Source organism: Xenopus laevis, chromosome 9_10L (genome assembly GCF_017654675.1).
Source record: "Xenopus laevis strain J_2021 chromosome 9_10L, Xenopus_laevis_v10.1, whole genome shotgun sequence".
Taxonomy (NCBI): domain Eukaryota; kingdom Metazoa; phylum Chordata; class Amphibia; order Anura; family Pipidae; genus Xenopus; species Xenopus laevis.
In genome coordinates, this window is record NC_054387.1 from 116030033 (window position 1) to 116052885 (window position 22853).

The 22853-nt window shown below is 42.4% G+C and overlaps 1 protein-coding gene across 5 annotated transcripts in view; it reads right to left on the reverse strand.

Annotated features, from left to right (window-relative positions):
* Positions 1-20303: 20303 nt before the first annotated feature.
* capn15.L (calpain 15 L homeolog) overlaps positions 20304-22853 on the reverse strand; it is a 35976-nt gene continuing 33426 nt past the window's right edge. For all 5 annotated transcript variants that reach the window (XM_041575861.1, XM_041575862.1, XM_041575860.1 and 2 more), the window contains one exon: positions 20304-22647. In XM_041575861.1, the coding sequence (XP_041431795.1) occupies positions 22470-22647 (178 nt within the window). In that variant the 3' untranslated portion in view covers positions 20304-22469. The remainder of the gene's footprint in view (positions 22648-22853) is intronic.

Consider the following 22853-nt stretch of genomic DNA (forward strand, 5'->3'; position numbering starts at 1 on the left):
CAGTGTGTCTGAGCTTGGCGCACCCTTCACCAGCTTGGTGGTTAGCAGTAATTACTGTGCTGGGGGCAGCTGAGCGTTGCCATATGTTCTAGCCAGGGTGAGGGCCCGAGGAGACTTGGGAGGGAGCCCTTGCTCATTCCCTGCCTGTCTAATAGCCACAACTGCATCTCTCTCTCTTGCACCCAGCTGCACTCTCATATTAACCTGCCTGACAACAAGCACAGCCACATTGGGAGTAGCTACTCATGCCAGCTATCCGTGGCACACAAAGGGTGCATAATATTTCCCTATCTCATATGCATATATATCTATTTAATTATTTCAGATTTCCCTTAGGCACAGTATAGTAAGAGCAACCTCTTTCCTCTTTGGGGGCGCTGTTCTTTAAGTGTCCTCTAGATGGCGAAAGGTTAACAGATTTTCTCAAACCCTTGACCTAAGGCAGGGGTGCCCAAAAGGTAGATCAGAATCTACCATTAGACCTTTAGGGCAGAGACATGTGGAGATTAGGGGAAATGAGTTGCCCGGCGACAAATTGCCTCTTCTTTGGGCAACTAATCTTCCCAAACTGCCTTCCCGCCGGCTATAATCTAAATCTCCGGCCGGATGGCACTTGGAGCGCTTCATTTCCGAAGTTGCCTCACAAGGAAACTTTGGGCAACTTCGGAAAACAAAGCGCTTCAAGTGCCATCCCGCCGGCGATTTACATTCTGCCCGACTGGAAGGCAGTTCGTGAAGATTAGTCGCCCAAAGAAGAGACAATTTGTCACCGGGTGACTAAATCTCCCCGAATCTTCACGTGTGTCTCTGCCCTTAGCTGGTGATCAGTAGATCTCAAGACACTGTCAACAAACAGCATCTCTAAATCACCCTCCTATTTCATTCAGATATTTATTATGTTAAGGTCACATAAGAAATATTAGTGTGTTAAATATAGTAGTATACATTTTCCCATTAATCTGTATTTAAGTAATATTTTCCATGGAACAGAAAGCTAACAATGTTTTTATGGATGTAGATCATAATGCGAAAACATTACTAAAAGTAGACCTTGCATTAAAGGGAGAAGCTTTGGGAAACATATAACTAAGGCGGCATCCTCGGGTGCTTTTATATTATTAAAAAAAAATACTTAAAATAATCCCCCTAGCCCACTTGTGGCTAAATCTGTCGGCAGGGCTGAGGGGGTGCCTCTGTCTTTTACAAGAGGACAGTGTACAAGAAGATGGGGGTTGGCTGAGATCTGGTGTAGCATCAGACCTAAATACAGCCTTGACTATGGGAGGTGTTTCAAAATTCACAATCGGTCACTATAATGTATATTTTACTACATATATCAGGCCACAGCTAGATTGTAAGCCCTTGGGCTCAGCATTGCTATTATGTTCTATGTGCAAACAGGCTAGTAATCCTTATATAAGTAAAATGAGCAAACTTATTTGGACCAGCACAGTTTTCCGGTGAAATTCACGGTTCACACCAGAACTGTGCCATGTGTTTGCATCACCCAATGGGATGGCCCTCCCGAAAAAAATCCATACACACAATGTGGTTTCTCATTCTCTTTTAGGAAAATTCCGGTTTCGCCAGTGCCAACAATTTTAGCAAAACTGCTCTTGAAGCCACTTTTTCACTGAAAAAATGCAGTGTTTTTAATACAGGGAAAAAAATGCCAGTGTCAATATTATGTCCCCCTTGCCTTTCACTTCAGCCAATCAGATTGGAGCCCTCCCCCTGTCTACATTGTTGTATCTAAGGAGCTGACTGGCTACAGTTTGGAAGAAATTAGCATTCTGGGGTTTTTTCCTATGAAGTAGTGATGCGTGGGCCAGCCCGATAACCGCGGGTCGGGCTGGTTCAGGCTGACCCTGCACTCTTCTTCTCGGGTGGCGGGTGCGGGTTGAGCTCTTCTCCTGCTCTCCCTGCCCGCCACTGTCAAATGGCAGCTTCCGATTTCTGGGTTCGTCTTTTAAAGATGCTGCGCCTGCTCGCCCCGCCCCTTTTGTGACGTCATCGGCAGGGCGGGTTGGCACGCGTATAAAAAAGCAACCTGGAAGTCGGATGCGGGTGGGCGCAGGCCAAGGGAGGGCGGGTTAGGGTCGGGTGCGGGTCGGGTAATCCCAACCTGCACATCACTTCTATGAAGTACAATTGTTGCCTTAAAGGGGTGGATCAACGTTAACTCTTATTATGTTATAGAATGGCTAATTCTAAGCAACTTTTCATTTGGCCTTCATTTTCTTCTTTATAGTTTTTAAATTATTTACCTTCTTCTGACACTTTCCAGCTTTCAAATGGGGGGTCACTGACCCATCTAAAAAGCAAAAATACTGTGTAAGGCTACAAATGTATTGTTATTGTTACTTTTTATTACTCCTCTTTCTACCCAGGCCTCTCCTATTCATATTCCGGTCTCTTCTTCAAATCAGTGCGTTGTTGCTAGGGTCATTTGAACCCTAGCAAACAGAACTGAAGAGCTGCTGAATAAAAAGCTTAAAGGGATACTGTCATGAGAAAAATTTTTTTTTTTCAAAATGAATCAGTTAATAGTGCTGCTCCAGCAGAATTCTGAACTGAAATCCATTTCTCAAAAGAGCAAACAGATTTTTTTATATTCAATTTTGAAATCTGACATGGGGCTAGACATATTGTCAATATCCCAGCTGCCCCAGTCATGTGACTTGTGCTCTGATAAACTTCAATCACTCTTTACTGCTGTACTGCAAGTTGGAGTGATATCACCCCCTCCCTCCCCCCCCCCAGCAGCCAAACAAAAGAACAATGGGAAGGTAACCAGATAACAGCTCCCTAAAACAAGATAACAGCTCCCTAACACAAGATAACAGCTGCCTGGTAGATCTAAGAACAACACTCAATAGTAAAAACCCATGTCCCATTGAGACACATTCAGTTACATTGAGAAGGAAAAACAGCAGCCTGCCAGAAAGCATTTCTCTCCTAAAGTGCAGGCACAAGTCACATGACCAGGGGCAGCTGGGAAATTGACAAAATGTCTAGACCCATGTCAGATTTCAAAATTGAATATAAAAAAATCAGTGTGCTCATTTGATAAATGGATTTCAGTGCAGAATTCTGCTGGAGCAGCACTATTAACTGATTCATTTTGAGAATTTTTTTTCCCATGACAGTATCACTTTAATAACTCATAACCCAAAAATACTAAAAAAGGAAAACCAATTACAAATTGTCTCAGAATATCACTTTCTACTTCTTACTAAAAGCTAATTCAAAGGTGAACAACCCCTTTAACTGCAGTGTTATTATGCCTTCCCATTCTGCAATTTTCGCCATTCCATGAATATTTTATTATAGCAAATTGGGACAGTTTTGCTCATCTCTAATAAAGGGTAATGGGTATGTATACCCAAACGCCATAATGTGCCCACCTGTAATGCATGTCATTGCCCGATGCCCCCATAGAGAGAGGGAAAGGGCCAGTACGCGGGCACGGTGTTTGGGCACACACCTCTCTCTCTGTCCCTGGGGGCTCCATGCTGTTGAGGCCGCTGCCCCTGACCTCTCGTTTACAAGCGATGACAAGAGCAGGGGTGGCGTTAACGAGCGCACATCGCGGCCGGCTCTGGTAATGTGGAGCCTAACAGCAAGTGACAGGGACATTTCACAAGTGAAGAGCCATTGAGTGTGCCTGGAGAAAGAGTTTAACAGTCAGTGCGCCCGAACTTCTGCTTAACCCCTACTCCGCCGGAACCAGGAGGGAACTATGCAACCTAAAGCATTAACCCCTCCCAGGCAGGTGGGGGAAAAAACCCAGATGGTACAGTGCAAATTGTCCGATAAAGAGCAATAAATTCCCATGACATGCCAGGAGGGGAGGATTGTCCAACTGAAAGACTGAACAATGCAGAAGCGTACATACTCTTAATCCTTAATCCATTCTATAAAATACAGTAGAACCCCCATTTTACGTTTTTCAGGGGACCAGAAAAAAATTATGTAAAATCAGGAAAATTAGATATTACTGGGCCCCACAGCAAATTATTTTTCAGGCCCCCAAAATGTCTAGAGGTTGACCAATTTTACCAATATTTATTGAAATCGTATCTCATGGGGCCCCTATACCTTCTGGCAGCCGCAAGGTCTGTTTCCTCTGTAGTTACACCTAGATTTGGCACCTGTCTGGTTTTTACCCGGACAGCCCGGTTTTTTGAAGGGCTGTTCGGTTCAAAACTGGCTGCCCGGTTATCCAAATTAGGAAAATCAGGCAGGATTTCCTGAGATTGACGTGGTGATCGGCCAATCGCCGATCGCCATGTCATAGTCCCACCCAGACGTCACATTCCCACCCGCGCTGCCTCACTGCCCTGCCCCGCTACATCACTACCCCGCCCCCTGACGCATTGAAGCCCCGCCTCCCCCCGTTCATCAGGGAGAAAGATGGCAACCCTAGTTACACCCCTGATTACTTGCTCTTTATCTGCAGCTGTAGCCTACTTTATAAAATCTCATTAGATGGTAAACACACCATAAATAGCTGGTATTCTGCAACAGACAAGGGTTGTGCCCAAGTATTTAATGAAAGACAAGAGGGGTGGCCTCTTTATTTAATGACAGAGCAGTGCCCCCCCAAACATTCCATTCCTTTAAGTTCAGAGGTGTAACTACAGAGGAAGCAGATCCTGCGGCTGCAGGGGGGACCAAAAAGTATAGAGGCCTCGTGATGCCCTAAATCATATACAATTTCAATAAATATTGGTAAAACTGCTCAACCTCTAGACATTCTTGGGGGCCTGAAAATTAATATGCTGTGGGGCCCATTAATATCTAGTTACTCCATTGCTGCAAGTCAGAGCTCTCCACCCTCTCCTCTCCATGTGGCCATGCTCTGTATAGTGTACGGACCAAATATTGGGGTGGGACACTAATTCTAAACCAAATTTCATGTTGTGATAATCCCTTCCAAATTAATATGGGCCCCACGTGAATACACCAACAGCAGGGAATAGCAATTATTTATATAATCCTTTAAAATGCACTCAAAAGAAAAACTCACTTTTAGACCCACCTTACTGCCCCAGATGCCTCTATGGGTGATGGCTCATAGCCAGGCTGCAGTTGTTTCATACAGAATACTGTGCCCTTTGGTTGCAGTCTTATAGACCTGACATGTGAAGTAAGACCGCATATCCCATGATCCTCTGTGAGGTCTTCACTCAGGGTGGGAATGTTGCAGTGTCAGCCTGTCCCCTCTTGCTGCTGCCATTGTAATGTGGTGCTCCCTTGTGAGAGTTCTATGAATAGAGAGACAGTAAATCCTACACTAGTGCCTACATAAATATATAGTGGGTAGTGGTCCCTATAACTCATAATCCTCACAGTTATCAAAAGCAGTCATTTATATAGTGGATAATGTACACCCTACTGGAATTAATAAAGATATTATTAGTTACCAAGGAGTTATGTGACCATATAAAAGCACAGGCCACAGACTGTTTGCATCCATATTGATAACAGTTTCATACCTCCCAACTGTCCCTTTTTCGGAGGGACAGTCCCTCTTTTGACAGCTCAACCCGCAGTCCCTCATTTGTACTGGAAAGTCCCTCTTTTCTCTGCACTGAACAGCCAGAAACAGAAACAAAGTTTCTCACATAATTGGCTTTTAGCAGAGAGCACAGAACAGCTAACAGGTGCAAATAAGATACTTTGTAACAATTTTGAGACACAAAAACACAGTTTAGATAAGGAGAAATATTTTCAAACTTTCATAACCTGCCAAATTTTGTAAAACAAACATGGAAATTAGGGGGTGTGGCCACAGAAAGGGGTGAGGTCAAAAAATGGCTGCGCTTCGTGCGGAAATAAATTTTTTGTCCCTCTTTTTACTTCCAAAATGTTGGGAGGTATGCAGTTTTCCTTTGTACCAAGGAAATGGGAAAAAGAATATTCTGTCAAATTCAGTTATTGGACATTTTGTCAAAAGCATTCACACTTTTATCCATTCTTAGAATTCCACTAGAATAGTTTCTTTCTTTAAACAGTTTTTGTGTGCAGGTTCCAGCTCAGCCATGAATATCTATGAATATCTATAGGCAGTGCCATAAATATCTATAGACAGTGATCACTAGGCAAATGTGGCATGAAACTTTCAGCCAGAAATATTATAGAAACAGATACGTTTAGTTCAGCACGTCTGTGCAGTTTGTTAGTTTGTGAACATTTCAGTACCTGTAGCTTCTAAAACAATATGGTTCGGTGGCATTTTCTATTAGGGATATTTTCTATTAGGGATATTTTCTATTAGGGATAGGGTGGTCACCTGTCTGGTTTTGAGCTGGCTGATTCATTTTGTACACAGGCTGTCCGGTTCAAAACTGCCTGTTTGGGTGTCAAAGTTCTGAAACCTGGTCAATAAGAACCCCAAAAAGCACTAATCCCTGCATGTTCCATTATTGTCCCTCTCTTATGACATTGGTCTTACCACTAAGGGCAGAGACACAGGCTCAGATTCGGGGAGATTATTCGCCCAGCGCCAAATCTCCTCTTCTTTGGGGCGACTAATCTCCCCGAATTGCCTCCCGCCAGCTAAAATGTAAATCGCCGGCGGGATGGCAATCGGTGCGCTTCGTTTTCCAAAGTTGCCTCACAAGGAAACTTTGGGCGATCTTGGAAAACTAAACGCTGCGAGTACCATCCCACCAGTGATTTAGATTCTAGCCGGCGGGAGGCAGTTCGTGGAGATTAGTCGCTCCAAAGAAGAGACGATTTATCACCAAATCTCCCCAAATCTGAGCGTGTGTCTCTGCCCTAAATGTCAGGGAGCAGTTGTGATATTTATTGGTAGGATCTAAATGTCCCACCTACTCGGCCTCATTCCGCTCACCCCTGACATCACTGTCTGTCATAGGATATTGAAAATGGGGCAGCCCTAGTTATGGTCTCTATTCTAAGGTATTTCTAGAAAGACATATGGACCACTTTAAACTGTTCAAGATCTGTACTTTTTATTTGGTTTTGTGGTGTTATCTTACTGTGTGGGGCATTTTGGTCATTTTAGTACAAAGACTTATCTTCCCAATTGAATTGTTCAGGATATTTACTTTCTAAAATATACAGTTTTGTGGAGTTAAGTTTTTTTGACACATACAATATTGTTTGTGGGGGCAGCCATAACAGTGGGGAGCACTATTTATATGTTTTTGATGGTCACACGGTAACAGTTTTCAGACAATGATCCTGTCTTTAAATCATTTTTCATTGTGTCTCGGGGCATGTGGGAGATATTGTCTTGCCTATTTAACTGCTGTGTTAATATGTGATTGTAATAAGTTATTGATCAATCAAGTCAAGGATCTGAATAAAATTGATGTGCTGGGGCGATAGGGCAATTCATATGGGCCAAATATTTTTTTTATAAAATCTGCGGTGAATTACAGATTAATTCAGGCAGATTTAGAACATTTTCCACAAAACAAACAGGGTCATTTACAGAGCACATATTAACATGGTTTGTTAAGATCGAAGATTCTTCTGCTCAATAACATGGTTTCCAATGCACCTGTCCTGCCTCTTCTGATGGATGGTGGATAACCAGGGCCAGAACTAGTGGTAGGCAGAATGTAAGATGTGTGTGGCGTCCTTACATCCCAGCGCGTCTCTTTCTGGCCGAGGGGACGTAGGCACGCGTTTGCACTGACGTCATGCGCAACTAGGCCAAAGTGACACCGGCATTGGCTCGCTGGCGTTTGACGCTCACGTTTTGACACTGAGGGTGACGTCATCTTTCGTCGTGGAATTTGAATTTTTTGCCGCCAAATTCCCTTTAAAAAGGCAATCCTCCATTTTGTCAGTGCCCAAGCTGGCTTTTGTTTACACATCCCGCCGAAGCTTTACTATTGTCTGGAATATCCTGGTTTTTGACTTCTGCCTGTTTTCGACTCTGATTCTTGCAGCTTGCCTCAACCCTTTTGCCTGTTTTTCGACCACGTCTTGTCTTATCCTTGCTGGCACCTTGTTTACGGACTAGTTACTATTATACGCACTAACTCTTTGTTGGTTCCGCAGCAGAAAGCCTGGGGCCCCAAAAGGGTGTCCGTGAACACCGGAATCCACAGGGGATCCCTGAGCATTTGAGTGTATCCACTGCTGACAAGGTTCCTGATTGACAAGAACATTACACAGAAGAGGCATGTGCCTAGTAGTGATGCACAAGTCAACAAAAATAGGGCCCACACCAAATCCTAACATGATACCTCCCAATCCGAACTCTACCCAGCCCTGTTGGATGCTCTATTTATAGGCCAGCGCCAGATCTGCTCATCTCTTTCTGTCTGACTTACCGTAGGATCCTGAAGGATCAATTTCTGAGGTGACAACCAGGGTCTGGCCTTCTAATTACTCCACTCAGTAAATCCTGTGTTGGGTGTGCTTCCCTCTTGGTCCGGCACTGTGTACAACTGCAACTAGTGACAGTGGAGGAACTACCGGGGGAGCAGGGGGTGCGAGCGGGCCTGGACCCGCACCCCCTCAGGGCCCCCCAGCAGCCCGCGCGCCACTAAAATTCGGGCCGAAAATCTTGTACGGAGGGGGGCGGGGGGCCCGGCTGCGCATCATGCACCAGGGCCCGCCCCCCTCTAGTTACGTTTCTGCCTAGTGACACCTGGGATCCCCACCACTTTTGTCAGACTGACCCACCAGGAAAACTCCCAATGGACCCAGGTGTCAGTGGGCCCTCCTGTTCACTCAACCATTTTACTTTATCTGCCCTTATCTTTGTTATTCCTGACAATGAAGAAAATGCTAGATGACAGAAGATAAAGGGAAGACACTAGCAGAATAAAGAAGAGGAAAATTGTGAAGAAGGGGCTTATAGTGTACGATTGAATGTATATTGGGAAGTGGCATAGAATGATATTTTCTTTTATTAGGCAAAAGACAATTTTTGGGTGGAGTTCCCCTGTAATGGGTAAATTCTGACTTTTCATTTTACAATGGGAAATAATTTTGTTTATAAAGACAATGGAATGTTAGGAAAGGGCCGGGAGCTTGTGGGCTGCCACCGACTCAGCAACGAAGGATATTTCCTAATGATATTTTTTTTAAAAATCAGCCCCTGCAGCAATTCCATCCAATGTGTACACGTTGCCTTCCTCAAATCCTCACATTTTTTATTTAACAAGTGTCAGCACCGTTTACCTTCTCAATCATGTACTTTCCTCCTGAAAGGCAAGAAATGGCCAATTTGTAAGGAAAGTTTTTCTATCGCTGATTGTTATTGCCCAGAACTTTCCTTCATACTCAGAGCCTTTCACACAGGGCAGTTAAATACCTACTGTATGTAGATGATCAATAGATAGATAGATAGATAGATAGATAGATAGATGGACAGACAATAGATGGATGGATGGATGGATAGATGGACAGACGATGGATAGATAGATAGACAGACGATAGATAGATAGATAGATAATGGATGGATAGATAGATGGCTAGATGGATGGATAGATAGATAAATTGACAGATGGATGGATGGATAGATAGATAGATTGACACACGATAGATAGATAGATAGATAGATAGATAGATAGATAGATGATAAATAGATAGATGATAAATAGATAGATAAATAGATAGAGAGATTGAATTTTGGATCCCATTCATCGAACGGCACCAGCACAATTGTGTTTATTAAAATGCATTGGATACTATTGTGGAAACCCCCCCCAACATGACCCCGATTACACTGTAATTTGGGCGGAAATGCTGCATCGTGGGTAAAAAAACATGGCACACTGTATCTGAAATTGCACTTTGTGGCTGTAGACCTTTATATATTTTATGAAAACTCCAAATGCCATGGTTCCGCTGGGTGCCAAAGGGTGCCTATTCCTGATCCATAAAAGGGAGCAGCGAATCACTCCGTAAAAGAGGTTAAGAGAATATTTCTCATTGCAACATCCCTAACGAGAATATCTCAGCTTCCGCTCGGATAACCCACGGCAGCCAGAGGGTTACAGTAATGTAAATATACTGAATAAAAGCGCATCGGTGCTGCTTTCTGACCACATTTCTGCCACTCTCCATCCTCCAGGACTGGCGTACCTCTAGGACTGCGTGAGATGCAGTTTGGCCTCCAAGGGGAGTGTTTAGGACAGAGAAATGAAGCACCTTATCGGTCCTGGCAGTTCCCCCCAGCGCCTGGAGCCAGCCTGCAGCCACCACAACACAACCCTTTTAATTGCTTTCACATCCAATCCGAAGCCCCGCGCCTCACTCTGGCTGTGTAGAGCCCCAGAGCACTGCACCCCTACCTGGGGAAGGGAGGGGGGAACGTCACACAGCATCATGACCCCAACATACCCAACCCAGGCCATGAAGAAAGGGAAGAGTGCAGCTTATAGGGAGATATAGCTAAATGCACTGCAGCTGGGAGAGTAGGAAATCAGAAGGAAATGGTTTTATATAGTAACATAGTCATTGCATTCAACCTGTAGTGCAAATAAATCCTGGTTTATCGTTTATCTAAAGGATTCTGATTCCTATTCAGACCTTGCAAAGGCCATGTATCCTCTCACTTCCAAAAAGGCATCCAGCCCTTTCTAGAAATGATCCAGTGTATCTGCCATTAGAACAAACGGGGGAGCAGTCGATCCATGCAGCAACAATCATGGTAATCACTGCTTTTCAGAGGGGCAGAGAAACAGTATAGAATATGTGAATATATATATATATATATATATATATATATATATATATATATATATATATATATATATATAATAGATAGACACAGTGTCGGATTAGCCCACTGGGATACTAGGAAAACTCCTGGTTTCAGTGGGTGTCAGTGGACCTCTTGCTTCTAACCATTTGGCCTATTTCATGGTCATTCCCTAGATCTTTATGAGAACAAAGAGGCTTAATAATGGAAGAATATAGTATAGTATGTAGAGAAAAGAGAATAGGAAAATAAAGAGGTTGAGTGAGGAGAGGAGGTATAGTAGTTTGGAAAGTGGGCCCTCAGCCTAAGGTTTTCTGGTTGGCCCCTGGCATCCCAGACTGACACTGGATAGATAGATGATAGATAGATAGATAGATAGATAGATAGATAGATAGATAGATACTGTAGATAGATAGTAAATATTTTCACAATACAATGAGAGGAATCTGTTGCCCCTATAGAAGATGGAAGCTTGAGCCTTGATGATGGTTTATTCTCTAACTCCTGTGAAGAAAACTGTGGCATAGCCATGAGCTTTAAATCCTATGGGTATCCTATGAATATATTGAGGATCAGGCACAAGGGGTCACTAAGGTTCATCGTTGCTTCACAGCCAGCCTCTGAAATCAGAGGATCAGAAACAGAATTTTGAGGTCCTCTTGGGTGGCCCACCTCCCAAAAGTGTGGGGTCTATTGTGCACAGTATACTTGCTTCTGAGAAAAGAGTACGTTTTGAAGTTTGACACTAAGGCTTTGTAGGGAATATGGAATATACCATAGCCTAAACTGATCCTAATTTTACCTTCCCAGCATTCCTTCTGCTGTAAATAAAGATAAGGAGAAAGTGGATTCACTTCCTTTCAAGTCCATTACTGAATTTTTATACAATCAAGAGACTTATAAAAGAGTGGTTCACCTTTAAGTTAGCTTTTAGTAGATTATACCATGACTAATTCTAAGCAATGTTTCAATTGGCCTTCATTTTTATTTTTTTATAGTTTTTGAGTTATTTGCCTTCTTCTTCTGACTTTTTCCAGCTTTCAAATGGTCGCTGATCCCATCTAAAAACAAATGCTCTGTAACGTTACACATTTATAGTTATTGTTGTTGTTTTTTTTATTACCCATCTTTTATTACTCATCTTTCTATTGGGCCCTCTCCTATTCATATTCCAGTGCCTTATTCATATTAATGCATGGTTGCTAGGGTAATTTGGACCCTAGCAACCAGATTGCTGAAATTGCAAACTGGAGAGCTGCTGAATAAAAAGCAAAATAACCACAAATAATAAAAAATGGAAGCCAATTGCAAATTGTCTCAGACTATCACTAAAGGTGAAGAACCCCTTTAATATATAGTGCTATTGAAGCACCATGTCTCATTGGGTTATTTCAGATGCTTGATTTACTTCTGCTACCTCAAAACCTGTTAGGATTGGTTCAGTGATTACTGGTCCCCACAGCCAAATGACTTTGGGGCCCCCTAAACTCTGTGAGAATTAATTAACATATATACCCAATGGCCCTTTATACCCCCCTGGGCTGCCCAGCAGTTGCAGGGTCTGCTTCCTCTCTTATAACGCTCTAGGTGAGTTCATTGGCTAATGATTAAAGGACAACAAAAGTGTCATTCACATGGGGGGGGTCATTTTTTTAGCCAATACCCTGCCATACTTTAAATATACCTGTGTTTGTGTTTATGCACATGATATGGATATTAGATTGTAAGCTCACTGGGACCGATGTAAATGATTAAGCAGCCAATGCAGGCTGTAATGATAATCTTATTTTATTTAACAGGGTGCTGATAGCTGCAGCCCAGACAGACACACAGATTTGTAGCGGCCGTGTGTCCCAGACGTTGTGGCTGCTTCCAGCTGGCCGTCTCACTCACTGATTATAATTAAAGACGACAGCGGCTTCTCACGCTAAATCTGTTTTCGCAGGGAAACAACATGGGTCGGAGTTGCTGTAAGACACACAGGACGTGTCTCCTTCTGTTGCGCCCTGCGAGCGTTCTGATCCCGTATGAGCCTTCGACGAACCCAACCAAGTTCTGATTTCTCTTCATTTGACCCCTTTTCTCCTGACCATTAGTTTTAATAAAATACAACATTATAGAAGCATTAGAAGAATTAGTGAAACATTTATTGAAAAAAAACCCCTCTGCTTTTAGGCTCTGGTATTGCCATATAGCAGTGATCCCCAACCAGTAGCTCGTGACTAACATGTTGCTCTCCAACCCCTTGGATGTTGCTCCCAGTGGCCTCAAAGCAGACTATTATTTTTGAATTCCAGGCTTGGTTACAAGTTTTGGTTTCATAAAAACCAGGTGCACTGCCAAACAGAGCCTCAATGTAGGTTGCAATCCACGTAGGGGCTACCAAATGGCCAATGACAGCCCTTATTTGGCAGCCCAAGAACATTTTTTTTATGCTAGTGTTGCTCCCCAACTCTTTTTACTTCTCAATGTTGCTCACGGGTTCAAAAGGTTGGGGATCGCTGCCATAGAGTAAGGGTACAAGGGCTCTGTGATTTCAGATCTCTGTCCCATTATTTATTTTGAAGCTATGCAGGTGTAAATGATTTGTACTGGATTAGTGAGGTGTACGACATCACATTAGTGGTTAAAGGACAAGTAAGCCTTCATAAAGAGACAGTCACTGTTTATTGGGCTGTTTGGATCTCTATGTGCTTAAAATACACAGAGGCCCAAACAGTAGGGTTGCCACCTGGCCAGTATTTCACAAATTTACATTCAATGTATTAGCATCGATAAATTTGTCTATTGTTTCGGCCCTGGCCCTCCTCAGAACCGCCCATCTCCCACCCCCATACTCACCTAGTCCAATAGCTGCAGTCCCTTCCTGGTGAAACTCTGTGACTCCGCCCCTGAAACAACATAACCCCACCCACAAAACATCACAACCCCACCCCTGGAATGGCACAACCCCACCCGTATCTGGCCCGCCCCCACCCTCTACGTCACCAGCCGGTAGGGCCAGATCGAAAAGGTGGCAACCCTTCCAAAGAGCTACAGACAGAGTGGTAAAAGTACGATTTCAGTGCAATTCAGTCCAATAATGTGTCATGTGCGATTGGATAATCCCATTATAAAAAACAGCCAATTCCTCTCTATGAGGCTCTGTGCTCACACACAAACCAAAGACAGCCATACATGCTAGGTTCCATTAGCCAATGAACGGAGAGCACTTACTACCACACTACTTCCTGTTACAGATAGAATAGAACCTGCATTATTTCCTGTCAGGTGATCAGTGAGCAATATATATATATATATATATATATATATATATATATATATATATATATATATATATATATATATATATATATATATGCACACAGTAAATGGAGGCTCAAGTAGAAGAGCAGTATTAGATGAATAATTCGAGCACAGCCCCAGCAGAATATATGAGAGGAGGATGGGGAGAGTCGGTGCCATTGAAGTGCTTCTGAATCCATAACAAACTAAATCTGTAACAAAATAAATGCATAATAAATCTAAATATGCAAAAAAACAAAACAGACATGTTGCTGAAACTCTACTAAGGAGTAGCCAGTCACCCCCTCATGTGTTAAAGCACAGAGTAGTAATAGCACCACCAACACTCCCAATCACTTACCAACTTATTGTATGTATATATATATATAAATAAGCGCAAGCTTGTCTGATCATCTGGATTCTGACAGGATCAAATTGTGATCATTTAAACAAGGTGACCAGTTGGATGATGACTGTTAGGGCCGTTCCTGCCATGAGGCAAGCTGAGTACTTTGCCTCAGGCGGCAGTGAATGAACAGTTACAAGGGGCGGCAAAAAGCCGACCGGAAATTCGGCTCTGCTAGTGCAGAAAGTGCAGTGCACGCTTTTGCGCTAGCGATGCAGCCCCTTTTGACCCACTCCGATGCTAAACTTTTAAGTGCGGAGCGGGAGAGGGGGGTGGCAAAGGGGTTGCTGCCTCAGGCCCGCGGGTCGCCCCTGATGACTGTGCACTTGTTGCAGGGTCGGACTGGGCCAGCGGCCAGCCCACACAAAAAAAAAAATCAGTAACATGCAGCGCCAGAGTTCACACATGCGCGGGAGGCCCCTGGAGGTTAGAACCCAATGGGCCCACAATCCTCCAGTCTAACCCTGACTTGTTGAGAGGCTTTCTGCATGATGTCCAGCCATATATGGGCAGAGCAGTCAATTCCCCCCAAAATGTTGGGAGTCTCTCGAATTTCCTAGTCTTCCCGCCAGTTCGGTCACTGCACATGTGCTGTACGCATCCAGTGATGTCATTGTGCATTGCATGTGCGGTGACATCACAGGAAGACCTCGTTGATTAGAAACCTTTCTCAAATCTTTCCTAAGCAGAAGAACATCAGAGCAGCCTCTTTCTTTCTCCTGACAACTTCCTTGACTACTTGGTGGTCGGACTGGTCAGAAAATGACCAGCAGGTGGCGCTGTTGTAACAAAATTCATTCATATAACAGTACATGTATCTCTTAATATCTTGGAATTAAACAAATAAATAAATAGTGAATGTACATTGCAAAAGTGCTTTGACTAGAACCCTTATCAATTTTACATTCTTTAAAGGTTTACGTATCCCTTAAGCCAGTTACATGGAATTCCGTAAAAAAGGGTTCAAAGGGCAACTCAACCCCAAAATAAAAAAATTGCCTAATAAAAGAAAACCCAATTCTAAGTACATTTCCAATATACATTAAAAAAATGCAGTTTAGTTCCCCAGCAATGACAGGTCTGTTAATCAGCTGCCTTGTCTTACATTGTATCAACAGTCTTAGACATCAGGGCAGATAATAGACAAGGACAGACACTGCTTTCAATAGCAATACATATACAAATAACAAACACCACACCAAAGAATTATGTTTTCTGTTATTAGGCAAAATTTTATTTTGGGGTTGACTTGCCCTTTAATGAGGGAACCCTGCAACAAACCCCATGGACCTATACCTATATATCTTATTTGTTTCTTATGTTTAGATTTAAAGGGGAAATATACCCCCCAACACTAAATTGTTCATTGCTCTCAGCCCTTTTGCAATTTATATTTTTTTTCTTTTAGGTAGAATATTCTCATCATGAATTTGTAACAGGTGGACCCCCAGGCCGACAGAAGAGTAAGAATACTGATACTGTTAATTGCCTCATGTGACCTAACATGTATGGTTTGTTTGTGTGCACTGTGAATCCTATGATCTCAGGGGGCAGCCCTTATTTTCTATTTATTATTACCCAATGGCACATACTACTAAAAAACTATATTATTATGAAAAATGTTTATTTACATGAAGGAGGGTTTTACATATGAGCTGTTTTATGCGATATCTTTTTACAGAGATCTGCATTGTTCGGAGGGTATAGTTTTCCTTTAATAACCCTGGTGTAGCAGCTCCTGTTATAAATGAATGATATTTAAAGTGTCAAACTGGCGTGGCCCCTGTGTAACCATTTTAAAGGAGAAGGAAAGCTACGGAGGCATTTTATTGCCAATAGTGCAATCTAGAATTCTATATTTATTCTGTAGAATGTTTTACCATACCTGAGTAAAAAGCTCTAGAAGCTCACTGTTTGTTTAGGATAGCAGCTGCATTATTAGCTTGGTGTGACATCACTTCCTGCCTGAGTCTCTCCCTGATTACTCATAGCTCTGGGCTCAGATTACAGCAGATAAGGGGAGGGGGAAGAGGAGCAAACTGAGCATGCTCAAGCCCTAGCCCTGGAGGTTTAAGCTGAAAACAGGAAGTCTGATACAGAAGCCCATGAGTATAACAATAGAAGGAAAGAAATGCTGTATTTCTTTTGACAGAGGACTCAGAGCAGCATTACTTTGAGGGTTTACTGGTATATTTAAGTGGACCTTTCTGATAAGGCTTACTTAGTTTCAACCTTTCCTTCTCCTTTAAACCCGACAGGAACAGTAGCAGGTTTAATTTCTCAGGCAATATGAGGACAAAATATAAAGGAAAAGGCAAGAGACAAATCTTTAAAAAACAAAATCTTTATTTGGTCCGAAAGAACCTGAGATGAGAGCACAGGGCGCCCCAAATGTCTCTATCTATACAATCTGAGTATATAGGCTGATAAAATAGCATTCTGTCTTATTACAGCTGCACAGTATGTACAAGAATCAAAATATTCATATTTCCCAGGTGTGGCAGGCATAGATCAGGACCCCGATACAGAGCGCAAGGGAGTTTGAGGAGCGTCCACCTCTTTCAGTGTCCTACGTAGATAAGGGGGCGCGGGGGGAGGGGTAAAAAGCAGAAGGGGGCTGTGATTGTGGGTTCATTGCTTTGTGCAAATAGTTCCGGCACAGTTGTCAGGCTCTTATTCTCCCCCCAAAGCAGCAACGCTGAGACAAGTAGCCCAGGATAGTCTGGCTGTAAGATAGAGGCCTGGTCTGTCTGTCTGTCTGTACATTGCAGCAGCCTGGCCTTTGGCAGAGAGCAGGTTTAAAGGGGTGATTTCTGTTTAAATTAACTTTTAGCACAATGTAGAGAGTGATATTCTGAGACAATTTGCAATTGGTTTTCATTTTTTATCATTTGCGGTTTTTGAGTTATTTAGCTTTTTATTCAGCAGCTCTCCAGTTTGCAATTTCAGCCATCTGGTTGCTAGGGTCCAAATTACCCTAGCAACCATGCACTGATTTGATTAAGAGACTGGAACATGAATAGGAGAGGGTCTGAATAGAAAGATGAATAATAAAAAGTAGCGATAATATATTTGTAGCCTTACAGAGCATTTGTTTTTACATGGGGTCAGTAAGTCTCCCGTTTCGAGGCTGGAAGAGAAAGGCAAATAATTAAAAAAACAAAAAACTTAAAAAAAAAAAAAAAAGACCATTGAAATGTTGCTTAGAATGAGCAATTGAATAACAAACATAAAGGTGAACCAACCGTCTAATAGCAGAGGCTGGCTAACCACCCATTCACTTGGCCCACTCAGCTGGGCACCATTGTAGTCAGCAGCAAGAACACACATTATAGAAGTCTCAAACATTGTAATATACTGTATCTACAAAGAAAAAACAAACTGTAATTATCGCTGAGCTTATGATCATTAATATGCATTAACAAAGGAGTAGTTTGCCTTTGAATGAACTTTTAGTACCTTACAGAATGTCCTATTCTTCGCATCTTTCCACTGGGCTTCATTTTTTTTAGTTTTTAATGTATTTCCCTCTTGCCCCAAATGGGGGTCACTGACCCCAGCATCCAATAAACAAGTGCTCAATGAGGCTACAATTGTGTTACATTTTATTACTTTTTTCCCTTATACAGGCTCCCTCCTTTTCATATTCCAGTTTGTTATTCAAACCACTGACTGGTTGCCAGGGTAAAGGGGACCATAGCGACAAGATAGCTGCTGAAATAAACAGGAGAGCTGCTTAACAAAAAGCTAAATAATGAAGACCAAGTGCAAACTATCTCAGTGGCCACAATTAAAAGGACTCCCGAGTGCCCCCCATATCTGTGGGAGGCCACCATTATAATGCCCAATGTGCCATAGACCCAAGACAACAGGAAAGGGGAAAAGAATAAAATATCACCTGAGCCGCCCAATGGGTCAATAAGCAAATATACCCTGTTTCATATACTGTTTATCTATTTCCTTCAGAAATCAGTACCATACGAGTCTTTTCTGCATGAGAGTGGGAGCTGCCACACTAGATATTTATTAAAGAGCAGGAACATAAACTGATTTAACATGAGTGTGCTTTTGATGTTTAGTCTACACAGAACAGCAACATGGCAGCTCCCGCTCCTACATAAATAATAATAGCAGCTACATTGCACAAACTGCCGGTGGTGTATATTTTCCCTTTTAGTTAAGGCCTATGGCAAACACTGGTATCTTCCAGCCAAGATCTGAAAGCCCCATTTGCCATAGGCTGAAAGGGGAACTCTCATAAATTTCACATAAGCTTCAGTATACTGAAATAATAAACTTTTAAAATACAATCAATTACAAATTCTGCATAGTTTATAACATTTTCAAGTTTATCTTCACTATCTCTCTCTCAGCTTCTATTTTTCTTCCTTCTCTCTTCATGCAGGAGTTGGGTGTCGATATTCATTGACAGTTAGATCCAATATATCTTATAGGGGGCTCCTTTTGCCTAGAAGATGTATTAGAGCTCACTCTATTAAAATCACCAGACATCATGTCTCTCTACATGCAGGATTTGTGCAAGAGGCAGTTATTTTGTTAGATTTTGTTTGTACTGAAATCAGTTATTTGAGTGAGCTCTAATACATCTTCTCTAATTCGTCTTCTCTAAATCTGCTAGGAAAGGGAGCCCCCCTATAAGATATATTGGGTCATTCATCTGACACCCAACTGCTGCATGAAGACAGAATGAAGAGAAACAGAGAGAGGAATAGTGAAGATAAACTTAATTATGTCAGAAACAATGCAGAATTTTGAATTGATTGTATTTAGAAAGTTTCTTATTTCGGTATGAGGAAGCTTATATTACATTTTCATATTTGCGATAGTTCCCCTTTAAAGGAGATTTCAACCCTTAACTTAAAAAACCCCTACCCCACATAGACTCCCCTCCCTCCGACCCCCCAGCATAGCTGCTACCCCCGGATATTGCGCCTAACTTTTTACTTACCCCTCGGTGCAGATTCAGGGATCGGAGTTCATGGCAGCCATCTTCCGGGTCTGCAATCCCTGAATCTGCACCGAGGGGTAAGTAAAAAGTTAGGGGCAATTCCCCGGGGTAGCAGCTAGTTTGGGGGGGGAGGAGGGTCTATGTAGGGTTTTTAGTTAAGGGTTGAATTTTCCTTTAAGTGACCTTTAAATATGAAATCAATTAAAAAAAATGTATGAAGCCTCACGTTTATTTGGTTAGACTGTCCTATTAAGCTTGCAGTGCCATTCTCTAACTCTAGGCAACAGCGCCCCCTGCCTGAAAACTATAAAGCAGCAATAAATAGAAACGCTGCACTTGTTACTGCTTCTTAACCTAAACATTAAACCCCTCTGCTCTTAGTGATGTTTCTATTCGCAGGCCAGAGGAAGCGGCCATATTGTTCAGCTCAGGCAAGCAGTGTCACATGGTAGAGACAACACTTTATGCTCTTCTACTGTATTGGCCTAGCGATATAGAATATATAGTGAATAAAGTACCCCCTATTGTAACATATAAGGATATTATAAGTCAACATATAAAATATGCTTTTATACAGGTCATGGAACTTCCGAGGTTACTTCTAATATCCTCATATTTTCCAACAGGGGATACTTTATTTATTATAATACACAAGTTTTAGTGAGTCATGTGACAAAAATGACATCACTACTCACCGTTTATAAGGATATAATTTACAGGATATTCATGGCTTTTGTGTATTATATATATATCCCTTTAAACAGCTGATGGCACCTATGATTTGCAAACTGTCAGGACAGGGAATGACATTGGATCTATATGTTCTGTAAACATTTGCACTACATGTTTGGCATGGTCGCCTTGCCCTTAATTCCATCCCTGTATAAGACCCTCATTATCCCATTCCTACATTCTGCCTCAGCCCGACATCTTCCAGCCATATGTAAAATGAAAAAAATATATATCTATTATATAGGATCAGGTAAATGAATGCATAGATCAGTCAGACTGAGTGTTAAGAGTACATTGCAGCCAGCAGATTCATCCCCATGTGAACTGGCCAATAGAATAACATTGTACAAATTGAGAACAGATGAAGCAAGTACATGAGAGACGGATGCAAATACCCTCCGGCATCATTGCATGAGGAGTATGCTGCTCGTTTAAGGCAATAAGCCTAATTCTACTTGCCCTTTAAAGGCTTGGGAATCCGTGTAGCCTGGGGAGCAATAAAGGCAAAGTGCCGCTTTCACGTGTGCAAATGGAATATGCTGATCAAAAGGAAACAGTTTCTTAACCCGGGGCCCAGATGTCCTCCGAGCACTCGATTGTACATTAATGAATGCTGGGAGTTGCAGTCCAGCAACATCCGAGGACACAAGGTTAAAGGATCATAAGCCATATTCTGTGTTGCTACACCAAAAACTGATGACAAACTATACAGTGTGTATTTCCCATGACTTGATAGGTTGTCGCTGGGAGTTCTGATGTTTCGCTATAAAACCCTCAGACAGGGCTTGGCAGTAGCTGCTAGACATGTTTGGGCTTCTAGTGAAACCGACAGTTTATCTGCTTCTGATCCAAACCCATCATGTGCCGCTGGCAGCAGTCACGACATTCATCAAAAACAAATTCCTTTAACTACCCTATAGTTTTTGGTAAAATCCCCAAATTCAAATAGTTTCTTATGGTGGAACAAAAGGCATATTCTACTTCTCAGCAGCAGGGGGACAGCATTTCTCTCTGCACTTTCCTGAGCACTTGCCAGCAGCTCCCTGTAAAGGAAGTGCTCAGGAAGTGAGTGGTGCACATGAAAGGTTCTCCCCTGTCTCCCATACAGCACATGCAATGTGTAAGTTCTATTATGTCGGGGACAGCAATGTGTATATATATATATATATATATATATATATATATATATATATATATATATATATATATATATATATATATATCTGACATCTTGTAAGCAATGTACAAACAAATGCATCCAGTGCTTTAAGGCGTTGAGTTTGCAGGCAAACAGAGTTAAAATGGCTACATTCCTCCCTAAACAATAGGAATCATTTTGTCAATAGTAATATATATTTTAGAATTAATAGAGTAATTAGTACTCCAACCCTAAGCTTCCAACAATCCCCTTTTAATGTGCTGGAGGCCAGTGACCTGTACAGAACAACACCCAGCCATTGTATATCTGCTCATCCTATAGCATCACAGCTCACAAAGCACGTAGCTAAAATATGAAAGCCATTCTCCTGGGATAGGGTCCTTCAGTCATTTCATCATTTAAAGGGGGGAGCCAAGGAAGTTTGGCTCATATTTGGTTAAACTACTAAAATATGCAATTTCATAAAAGCAGATAAAAATCTGGAGCCCAACAGTGTTGGACTGATGCCCACCAGAGAACCTGAAACCCTAGACCCAGTCTCACAGCATTAGATTAAATATAGTGCCAAATGGGAATAGTTTTTTTTATATATAGGAACATACGGACTGGCTTATGGCCCACCAGGATATACTCTGGTTCACTGGTAGGCCAGTCCCACCCTGATTATTATTAGAGCAATACGTGGATTGTTACCAACAAGCAGTAAAGAGACAGAGGGAAATGCTAAGGTTAATGGCACTTTCACCCTTTGATAAATATGCCTTTAAAAATCCCATAGAAATGAATGGGATTTCACTCTTTGATAAATATAGCCCATAGACTTGAATGGAGATCACCTTTCTGTCTGTTCACCCTTTGAAACATACCCCCACTATCACTACAGTGTTATACCCCCTTATGGAAACTTCAGCATAGTTAGCTTTATGTATTGTTGCACCCCAAGAAAAGGGAGTGGGAAAAAAAAGTTGTAGGACTAGAGGTGTGTGTACCAAGCTCCTCGACAGCTGTGTGAGTGTGTGTTGTGGAACAGCAAGTTTAGAGTGTGGAACAGCAAGTTTAGAGTGTGCATCAACAGGATTAGGAGGGAAATGACAGGGTCCCTGTATACACAGGAAGAGAGTCCTGAGTAGATTTCAAGTGTCATCATTTGGGAAGGGTTTAAGTCTGTAAAGTGCTCCTGCCGACCCTGTACAGAGCACCTCAGTGCCCAGGCTGGGCGTCAGAGAGGGCGGGGGCCGTGGAGGCCAGACACCTCAGGAGACAGCGGGGGGCTGTGGGTGCCTTTGCTGGACATCCAGTCATTGAGAAATGCCTGATTGGCTTTGCGGTGAGCCAGGCGATGTGTGATGGAGAAGCCAGCATTCCCCTCCAGCTGAGACAAGATGACCAGCACTTGCCTGGTGAAGAGGAGAGAGAAGGATGAGGAGGTTATACAAGGGAGAGATAACAAGGTTCTACAAGGGAAAGATGAGGAGGTTCTACAAGGGAGAGATAAGGAGGTTCTACAAGGAAGAGACGAGGAGGTTCTATAAGGGAGAAATGAAGAGGTTCTATAAGGGAGAAATGAAGAGGTTTTATAAGGGAGAAATGAAGAGGTTTTATA